Raw genomic sequence first — 11,079 nt, 5'->3', positions numbered from 1 at the left:
GAGTGGCCCCGCCCACGTGGGGGTCCAAGGCAGATGCGGACTGTGGGCTGAGACTCGTCGGGGGAACCTGGTTGGCTGAACCGTCTGAGCCGCGTGGGGGGGCGGGGCGAGGCCTGTGGGGGCGGGGCGAGGCCTGTGGGGGCGGGGCCCCGGCGAGGAGGGCCGCCCGGCGCCCCTGGGGGAGATGGATGCTCGGCAGGTCTGCGGACGCCAGGGGCGGGGAAAGCGCCTGTGTAGCTGCTCCCTGGCCCCGCCCGGGAGCCGGCGGGAGGCGGGGCTGCCCCCTTCCTCCCACACTGGCGCGGGGCTGAGCCCGGAGCGGAGAAGCGGAGTCGGCTCTGAGCTCCCTGCTGGGTTTTGGGTGGCGGCAGGCGGAGGAGGAATATGGCGCTCGTAGGCAACCGAGCCGAGCTGGAAGCGGACGAGGTACTGGCCGGTGGGGGGGTCTGGGCACTGCGCCTGGACCCGGCCGGGATGGCTAAAGTCCCGCCTCCTTGGTCCCAGTTTGGGACCGGCAGCCTCCCGCCTGGAGGGATGGGCAGGAGCGCGGAAGGGAGGTCCCCGCGGGAGCGAGGGGGGTCCCCGCGGCGCTCGGAGCGGAGGCGGTGCCGGGGTTCCGGGCGCCGGCACCTTGGGGGTGTGTGGATGGGGGACACTACGTCCGGTCGTCGGGTGCGTGGGTGCGAGGGCTCGGAGCTGTTCGGGGCCTCTCGGGGTACACCAGGCTTTATGAGGTCTGGCCCCCAAGTCCCGACGCTGGCCATCGCCGGTTCGCGCCATGGTGTCTTGAGCTGGGATGGAGTCTCACCTTCCACGGAAGTTTCCTGGTGGCAGAACCGAAAGGCTTCTGTAAAGCCGATGAGAGGAGGGGGACAGTCAGAGGAAGAAGAACCCCAGGGGTGTCTTCCCGGGTGCGAAGGGCTGGGGCTGCCGAAGGGCTGGGGCGCCGAGGGCCCGGAGCAGCCGCCCAGGAGCGGCGCTCTCCCTCCCCGCCGTCCCCGGGGCCCGGCCTTCCCCAAGCAGGTCCCCAGTGTCGGTGGTGTAGACAGAGAGAAGGCGCTGCGGAACCGACTCCGGCATCCTGTCGTCTCCACTGTATCGAAGTAATTAACCACTTCCTCCTGCGGCCGGCGCGCCCGGGTCTGGGCACCTTCGGGCGCGCGCGCAGGACCTGTTGATGTTACAGGCTCTTCCTCTGAGCACTTGGCGGCTCCGGGCAGACGCGCTCTCAGGAGCTGGAAGTTGAGGCCGGCTGCTGCTGCTGCTGCTGCTGCCATTTTACCTGACTCGAATCTTACAAGTCGCTGCCTGAGGAGGCTTAGTTTCAAATGATGCAATAGTGGAAGATCGGGAGGAGGCGGGTTAAGATTCCCATCCAGCTCCTCAAAGCCGGGAAACTCCTGACCGTGAACACGATGTTTTAGATGTAGCCCTTAAAAGAAAAACCAAACCGAGCCCGGCCTGTATACCTCCTTGACGGGACCTGCAGACAAGAGGGCAAGCCTGGCGCTCCAGAGCCTTCGTCACAGCCTGTCCCTGGCGGCGAGGGCACCAAGCTCACAGACCAAGGAGCTAGCTAGAGCTTGCTCAACTGCATCTATTTTCTGTTGAGACTTTTAAACCACCTACAAAAGCAAAGGGTGCGAGATTGCATTTGTTGCTAATTTCGTCTGTGACAACCTTTCTTTATAGCTTTAGGCTGTCTTTTTGGTATGTCGGGGAACCAGCTGTTTTTCATTCCTTAGTTCTCTGCTGTAATCAAGGTGGTAACACTTTTGTAGGCGCTCCATTCCTCAAAAATTGTTATGGCTCCCTGCTGAATATTGAATTTAGTATCCATGAACCTGGCATGCAAGGCTCTGTACAGTGCAGTCTCCATCCGATGTTCCAGCCTTGTCCCTAGCTGCTTCTCTGGGTAACCATTTGGTTTAATCAGTGTTATGCCCATGTTATAAATGAGGAAACAAGACAGAGTAGCTGGTAAAGGTGGAGTGAAAATTTTGAATCCCTACTCTGCTCATGGGGCGGGGGCCGAGTGCTACTCTTAGGGCTAACTGTCTAGCCTCTAGAGCAGGGTATTGTTGCGAGAGAAAGCGGCTGCTCTTAATAATTCACGCTTGGACAATAGGTGTAAACTGGGACACTCCTGGGCACATCGAGACATATGGCCACCCGGGCTATGCCCACTGCCTGCAAGAGGAGCAGATGTGTGGAGATGCATTAGAAGGGCGGTAGCTCTGTGGGGGAAGTTAGGTTTCAGAGCAGCAGAGATCCTGCCACACAGATACTTGATGAATACGTATTTGTTGAATGAAGGAACAAATGAGTGACTGCAGAAAAAAATGCTGCTCAGTAATTTCTTATATTTTGCCATATATTTCATTCACTTTTTAAATGTAGTAACTATTAGGCACCTATTACATATTAGGTTCCGTACTGGTCCTAGGACAGCGGTTCTCAACCTGTGGGTCGCGACCCCTTTGGGGGTCAAACGACCCTTTCACAGGGGTCGCCTAAGACCATCGGAAAACACATTTATAATTACATATTGTTTGTGTGATTAATCACTATGCTTTAATTATGTTCAATTTGTAACAATGAAAATACATCCTGCATATCAGATATTTACATTACAATTCATAAGAGTAGCAAAATGACAGTTATGAAGTAGCAACGAAAATAATTTTATGGTTGGGGGTCACCACAACATGAGGAACTGTATTAAAGGGCCGCGGCATTAGGAAGGTTGAGAACCATTGTCCTAGGAGATGAGCAAGGTACAAGTAGTATTTTTTGTTCATGCCAAATCCACTTTTGTCCCTCATGGTGCACCCGTTCCATCGGTAGAAGTTTACAAACATTTATCGAACATTTGCTCTGTGTTCAAACTTGGTAGGTGCTTTAGAAAGACAAGACACAGTTTTGACAGTCTAGGGTTCTCAGTCTGGGTTGGGGGATGTGACATGTGTACAGGGTTCTGGAAAAGAGCTCAGGCAAGGTAAGCAAGTTAGGAATAGTGCAGTGTAGACTGGGTATCCTCATTTGCAGAAAGTTCCTAACTTTCAGTGGGATGAAATGCTCTGCACACGAGTGAACAAGACCCTGCTCTTCAACTTTACTGGTTGTGTGAACTAAAACAGCTTATATCAGCTGGGAAGTTTTTCAAACACTAAACATTTAATAGTCTTTGTGGCCACTCTTTGATACTCCAGGGCAATAGAAGGTTGTGGTTGGAAAGGGTAATACGAGTGCCAAGTGGTATAATTGGAAACTTAACTGCCTCGGAATTAGGTGAACTGGGCTCTGAGTCCTGTCACTCATTTGCCCCGTAACCATTCATTCATTATGTGTGCAAACATCTGACCGTCTCATGTGTCAAACCCGGCGCTAGCGCAGAGACACAGCAGCGAACTAGACAGACCAGGACCTTGCCCGTAACTGGTGACTTTGATTGACATGTCTCTCAACTTCTTAGGGCTCTGTTGTTTCTTCATATGAAGAAGGAGGGGCTGGATGAGCCCGAAGTGTTCTTCCAGCTCTAAAAGTCTGCGGTTCTGGAGCGGGGGGGGGGGGGCTCCTTTTTGGGAGAAGGGTTAATAATATGGGGATCTCTTTTCTTTCAAAGTAAAGAGATAATGGTAGTAGAAGAGCTCTCATGATAGCTGTGGGATGCAGTGCAAATGGATGCTTTTTTTTTTCCCCCCTAGGAGGATAAATGTGAGAATACAGAGGTCAGGCCTTGCAACCTCAAAGTTGTTAAAAATTGATTCTGGAGGGGAGACAAAAACATCTTAGATTTTACAATGGTGTGTGGTCCTTCAAAGCCTGGTTAACAAAATCTCATTTCGTAACATTAGGTTTTCTTGGGAATTACACAAGCAACATTGACATCAGGTTCATGAAAGGTAGACAGAAATTGTGCAAGGTCAATACCACAAATCTATGGCAAATAGATGGCTGTGACTGGAGGACCACCAGTTGCTTGATCTTGAAGTTGTATCTCTCTTGGTGAACTCCTCATTCTTATGGACTTTTGGCTGCCCTTCTTGCTTTGTTTGGCCCTCTGTGCTTTTGCGTGATTTGGGATTTGAGAATTAAATAAAAATAGTTTGTTTACATTTTATTATTTGCCCACCCCCCACCTGCACTGAAGGGTCCAGGGTTCGATTCCCTATCAAGGGCAAGTATCTAGGTTACAGGTTCCATCACCTGCCCCATTGCGGGGGGTGTAGGAGGCAACCCATTGATGTCTCTCTCTCACATTGAAGCTTTTTCCTTCCTCCCTTCTTCCCTCCCTCCCTTCTCTCTCCTTGGGTGAGGAGGATATATTGACAATAACTGAATGAATATCTAGTACCTAGTTAAATTAAAACAAGAGTTAATTTCATTAAAAATAACTTCTAAGAATTTTTCAATTGGTTTACCTTTGCTGGAAAAATAATAGTTTTGAATGTCTTTTAAAAATTTGGTGATATTTCTATTATGTAGAAATTGGTAATTTGCACATGTAAATTGATACATTAGGTTTTATATTAAAATTCTGATTTCTGGGCCTCATCCTCCGGAAATTCTGTTTCTTTGTTACTAATGTTGTGAGGCCCAGAAATCAGGATTTTAAAAAGATTCCCAGGTGATTCTAATGTGCAGCCAAGGTTGAGAACCACTGCTTTAGATGCCGGAAGCACACACTGAGGTCAGACAACACGATTGCCCTGCAGAACTCTCTTGCAAAGGACACAGGTACACAAGTAGCCAGTTCTGTCTTTGAACCAGGATAGGTTTTCGGTAGAAGGGCCATGTAATTTGTTGTCATAATAGGGCACTATGAGAGTAAACGGGGTGCTTTTAGGAATTACCCTAGGACAGCAGGTGCAAAAAGTGATGGCTGACAACCTAGTTTAGTGGCTGGCAAAGACTTTAAAGAGGGGATGGTCTTTGGACTGGGGCTTGAGGGGTGAGCAAGATAATGCTGGGAGGGGCAATGGGATAAGCTCAGGCCTGGGTGGACCTTGAGACGAGTGCACCTGGGTTCAGCAGGGATTCAGCCATTGGAAGGAGAGCTGGTGAGGGCTGAGCCTGCACTGCCAGCTTGGACCACGTGGTACAGTGTCTGAATGTCAGGCTAAGGAGTTTGGGTTATTCTAGAAAATTGGGAATCTGGACTTCTTTTTTCATGTAATCAAAGTTATATATATATTTTTTTTTACATTCAGTATTATTTTGTATTAGTTTCAGATATACAGCGTAGTGGTTAGACAATCATATACTCTGCAAAGTATTTCCCTTTATATTTCCAGTACCCACCTGGCACCATACATATTTATTACAATATTATTGACTATATTCTCTATTCTGTACTTTACATCCCTGTGATGGAAGGTTTCTTTTTTAATTTTTATTTTTAATTTATTTATTTTGTTAATCCTCACCCGAGGATATATTTTCCATTGATTTTAGAGAGAGTGGGAGGGGAGAGGAGAGAGAGAAACATCTATGTGAGACACATCAATTGTTTGCCTCCACTACACCCGACCAATGGTCGGCAAACTCATTAGTCAACAGAGCCAAATATCAACAGTACAACGATTGAAATTTCTTTGAGAGCCACATTTTTTAAACTTAAACTATATAGGTAGGTATATTGTTATTAACTTAATTAGGGTAATCCTAAGGCTTAGGAAGAGCCACACTCAAGGGGCCAAAGAGCCGCATGTGGCTTGTGAGCCGTAGTTTGCCGACCACTGCCCTAGACTGACCAGGACTGGGGATCGAACCCATGACCTTTCCATGCATAGGCTGATGATCTAACCATTGAGCACCCCGGCCGGGACAGCTCCCCAACCCCTAGACACTAGTGTGATAGGTTATTTTAGGAAGATAAATCTGGTAAAGTTGATGCAGCCAGATTGTGGAGGTGGCAGCAGGAAGAGCAAGAGGCTGCTGCTACTTTCTCCGTGAACACTGCCCTCATTTTCTCCTTCCTTCCCCGCACACCTGGATACTCCCTTCTTCCTTTCCAGTGCAATAGTGCAGGTATGCTTCTCTGGGCAGGTATCAGTTCGTCCTTCAGTTAGCTGTTTACCTTCTTATCTTAGTTCCCTGCCCTCGGGGCTGTTACTAATGATCCACATGTGAATCTGATTCTGTGAATTCTGTGAGGCTCGTGGTTTCCATCTAAGCCAGCGGTTCTCAACCTGTGGGTCGCGACCCCTTTGGCGGTCGAACGACCCTTTCACAGGGGTCACCTAAGACCATCCTGCATATCAGATATTTACATTACGATTCATAACAGTAGCAACATTACAGTTATGAAGTAGCAACAAAAATAATTTTATGGTTGGGTCACAACATGAGGAACTGTATTTAAAGGGCCAGAGGGTTGAGAACCACCGAATTCTAAGCCATCTGTTGACAGCTCCCCAGCCCCTAGGCTCAGGTGCCCAGTGGCCATCTCGGGTGGGTCTCCTGAAGCCACTGTGTGCTCACTGCACAGAGATTGAGCACCTGGGGACTCTCTGGGCACTTGTGAGGCTTCTGGGAGAGAGTTTTCCTTTGCAAACATTTGCTGGTCTCCAGTGCTCTCCTCTTCCTCTCCTGTGCTTAGTGGAAATTGGTCATGTACTCAGAGCCACTCTGGCTAGATGGCTCAATTGGTTAGGTCACTGCACCTCTTCACAGGGACTCCTCAAGTGTTGAATGCCTGGGAGTTCATCATTCCAATATGCTCCTTAAGCTCTTTAAGACTGTGGGTGTGTAGTAAATGCTTTTCTGCTGAGATCTGGGGACATGTCCTCTTGATTGTATTGCTGATATTATGCTGATATGTACATAAGGCCTACATATTTTAGAAAAATTATATATATATATATATATATATATATATATATATATATATACTAGAGGCCCGGTGCACACAATTCGTGCACTTGGTGTGTGTGGGGGGTCCCTCAGCCTGGCCTGCGCCCTCTTGCAGTTGGTACCCTTTGGGGGATGTTTGCTGCTGGCAGTCAGACATCCCTCTCACAGTCCGGGGCTCTTGCAGTCTGGGACCCCTCACTCCTTACTTCCTGCCTTTGGCGGAAGCAGGAGAGGCTCCCACCACTGCTGCTGTGCTCGCCAGCCATGAGCCCGGCTTCTGGCTGAGCAGCGCTCCCCCTGTGGGAGTGCACTGACCACCAGGGGCAGCTCCTGCATTGAGCGTCTGCCACCCTGGTGGTCAGTGAGTGTCACAGTGACCAGTCATTCTGCCGTTTGGTCAATTTGCATATTAGGGTTTTATTATATAGGACGTATATATACATGTATATATACACATATATCTTACATATTTTAAAATAGTTTAGTAAAATGATATATATATCACATATATACATGCACTGCCTTTATAATTATTCAAAGTATGTGTGTACATTTTTTGGGGACAGCCTACATTTGTTGGGTCTCATTGTAACTAGTGAGAATTATTGAGTCTAATTTAATGTGTTGGATTTTGTGCTAGGTCCAGGAGAGGCAAACATAGCTGTCGCCCTAAGTTATGGTCTAGTCAGGAACTGGGGCAGGTGTGTAGACAAATAGATGTACTGCTGCATGCTGGGAACCATGGAGAAGGGGTGCCAGGTGCTTTGGGAGCACAGAGGAGTGCACCTCACCTCTAGGCAGGTATCAGTCCTTCCTTCAGTTAGCTGTTTCACTTCTTATCTTAGTTCCTTGCCCTTGGGTGCTGTTACTAATGATCCACAATGTGAATCTGATACTGTGAATTCTGGGGGGGATGGGTAGTCAGGGAAGGTTTCCTTGAAGAGGCCATATTTTTGGAATTCTGGATCTTGCAGGGTAAGTAGGGCTGAGCAGAGAGCTGGGCATGAGGGAACACTTGAAGTTTGTCTCAGGGAGAGGACCTAGCAGGCATAAGGCATGGAGGTGAGGGAGAGCTTGTGGTGCTCTGGGTAGAAGGGACAATACTAGAAGGGCAGGAAGGGCCGTTTTCACGTCTTTCATGCCAAATTGTGACTATCATGGTGTGTATCTAGTGTTTTAAGCTGAAGAGAAGTGTGGAGGGATCGGCACTGTGGGCAGGTGGCTCTCTCTGGAGTGCAGGCAGGCTGATCGGAGGGAGGCACACCAGAGATGGAGAAGCATGTGGTTTTCTGGTGTTTTGTTTCGTCTGTCCAATGACTGTGAACAGCTCACTGAAGGCCCACTATATGCAAGGGTAGCTAAGTACTGGGGTAACGTGATGGGCAGGGTATGGCTCCCCATTGGAGCAGCCGGTCAGGAATGTGGACACAGCAAACAACTCTATCCTGACGTGTAGGGGAGAGTCCAGAGAGAGAGAGTGAGCAGCCTGGTGCTCCTAGAAGAAGAGAGCAGAGAGCATTCACAGGGCTGCCGCGGACACATGGCGAGGGCATGCCCCTACCCAGGTCGGTCGACTTGGTTTGCAGACCAAGTCTTTACTGCCCAGCTGTGTGACTTAATCCTTGTGGGCCTGCTGTGCTCAGAGCTGACACGAAGGAACTGGCACTGCTGATCTGTTTCTGAAGTTCCTCTCACCGTTGACATCTGTGATCTAGAGGGTGATATTTGACCTGGCCCTTGAGGGTGGCATTTCAGCAGGCAGTGGCGGAGCACATCATACCTTCATTCCTTGAGGCGGAGGCAGCGACAGGGGAGACATGCTCAGGCCTGGACAGAGCATGAGGAGGCCATGGTGCAGTGAGGTGGTTGAGGCAGCAGAGCGGTGCTGTGTGTTCCAGCAGATTTAGATCCACCCTGAGCCCTCAGCTAAGGAGTTTTTGTGTGTGTTTTTTTCCTTCTTATTTTTGACAGTGGAGAGAGACACATGTTTTCTCCCATATTTATGGAATGTTTTCCCTTCTCTCTCTCTCATTCTTTCTCTTTTTGAATAAAGGAAGCAATGATGATAACATTTCTTGGTTTCACTTTCTCCTTCCTCAACCCCATTTTCAAAATGCAGTTTTAAACTGATAGCTATACACTGCAATGCAGCGGTTAAGGAGACAGGCAGACACCTTTGCGTAACTCCATAGGCTTATGTTTCATCACATAGGCTTACCCTCGGCTGAGTTCTGAGACACCCCGTTCCCTCTGGTGTGGTCAGCAGGACCAGTCAGGCGTTCTCTCAGGGGCTCCTCAGTCCTTCTTTTCTCCTCTCCTGCTTCCTTAGAGCACTTTCTCCTAGAGTCCTGGGGTTCCCGGTCTTTGTCTTCTTATGAATCCCAATTATTTCATTCAGAACTAAAGGAAACAAACCTCAGATTCTCACCTCATTTTTCAGGCCCAGTGGGGTCTGATCTTTTTGAGAGGAGGCGGGCAAGACAGATGACAGAGAGAGAGAGAATGAGGGATTGAAGCCTGACTCCATACCCTCTCGGAGAAGCACTCATAGTCATCACCTTGCAGAATCATTGACCGAGGATCTGTTGGCCCAAAGCAGCCCCCACACAGCGATACTGAGCTTGTGGGGAGCGGCCAGCTTTGGGTTCAGATCCTGGCTTCAAATTTGCTCTGTGACCTTTGGCATGTTATTGGATTAGTTGGATGCTCTTCATTTATAAAATGGGAATATATCTACCCTACAAGGTTGATGATGAAGATGAAATAAGATTCTGTTTTACAAAGCACCTGGACGTAGAAGTACTCTTGAAAGCCAGTTCTCTTTTCCCTTATGCTTTATCCTAAGGTATTGCTGGTACTGTTCATTACTTATGGGTTTGATGAAAAATCTGCCATGGCTGTTTTAGTGTACTCAAATAGTTTCACCTTATATTTGCAGTCAATTGAGAAGAAAATTCCGCAGAAGTACACATCCTAGACACAGTCAGGAAGTGACTGGCCCAAGGTCATTCAGCTTGCCTGGGCACAGAACCAGGGTTAGCAGCCACATGCTCTAACTCTATGTACTGTGCCCTTTCCACTAGGTTAGGGGACGTCCCAGGAAGGCCAAATGTAGCCTGCCTGCTTCCTGCCTGTTGTTGTAGATGAAGTTTTATTGGAACACAGCCATGCCCCCATTCATTCAGGTGTTGCCTATGGATGCTTGTGCACTACAATGGCAGCGTTGAGTAGTTGGGACACAGATCCTATGGCCTACGAGGCTGACTCCCATACTAGGTGATTTCTAGAGCTGTATGTAAGTTGTTTACAATGTGTTGTAAGCCTTATAAATTTGCTTATTTCCTAAATACTTGTATAGGCATAAAAAACTAGGAGAAAATATAAATCTAGTTGGCATATTCCATGAAGCGGTATCAGACAAGTTCTGGAGTCACATGGACGTCCCTTCTCCATGTACAATCTTTTATTATTATTATTATTATTATTATTATTATTATTAGTTAAGGTATTACAAATGTGTCCTCATCCCCCCCCATTAACCCCCAACCTCCCCCCCCCACACACAAACTCATGCTCCCATCCCCCTGTTGTCCATGTCCATTGGTTTGGCTTATATACATGTATACAAGTCCTTCGGTTGATCTCTTCCCCTTACCCCCACCCTCCCCTACTTTCCTTCTGGGGATTGATAGCCTGATCGCTGTTTCTCAGTCTTTGGGTCTGTCCCTTTTCATCAGTCTATGTTGTTCTCTATAATCCACAAATGAGTGAGATCATGTGGTATTTATCTTTCTCTGACTGGCTTATTTCACTTAGCATAATGCTCTCCAGTTCCATCCATGCTGTTGCAAAAGGCAAGAGTTCCTTTTTTTTTACCGCAGCATAGTATTCCATTGTGTATATGTACCACAGTTTTCTAATCCACTCATCTGCTGATGGGCACTTAGGCTGTTTCCAGATCTTAGCTATGGTGAATTGTGCTGCTATGAACATAGGGGTGCATATATCCTTTCTGATTGGCGTTTCTGGTTTCTTGGGATATATTCCTAGTAGTGGGATCACTGGGTCAAATGGGAGTTCCATTTTTAGTCTTCTGAGGTAGCTCCATACTGTTCTCCACAGTGGCTGCACCTCCATGTACAACCTTGAATACATTACTCTCTCTGAGCTTCAGTTTCTTCATCTGTAAATTGGAGATAAGAGAACCTCCTTCTGAGGGTT

General features: G+C 48.1%; 1 protein-coding gene across 5 annotated transcripts in view; it reads left to right on the top strand.

Moving 5' to 3' along the window:
• Positions 1 to 232: 232 nt before the first annotated feature.
• TTC39B (tetratricopeptide repeat domain 39B) overlaps positions 233 to 11,079 on the top strand; it is a 118,905-nt gene continuing 108,058 nt past the window's right edge. For all 5 annotated transcript variants that reach the window (XM_036331194.1, XM_036331191.1, XM_036331190.1 and 2 more), the window contains exon 1: positions 233 to 426. Coding sequence is in view for 1 of the 5 variants with exons in the window: in XM_036331190.1 (XP_036187083.1) it covers positions 385 to 426 (42 nt within the window). In the remaining 4 variants the exon portion in view is untranslated. The remainder of the gene's footprint in view (positions 427 to 11,079) is intronic.

The sequence above is a fragment of the Myotis myotis genome, unplaced genomic scaffold, assembly GCF_014108235.1.
Source record: "Myotis myotis isolate mMyoMyo1 unplaced genomic scaffold, mMyoMyo1.p scaffold_m19_p_12, whole genome shotgun sequence".
Classification (NCBI taxonomy): Eukaryota; Metazoa; Chordata; class Mammalia; order Chiroptera; family Vespertilionidae; genus Myotis; species Myotis myotis.
This window is presented reverse-complemented; position numbering and strand designations above follow the sequence as displayed.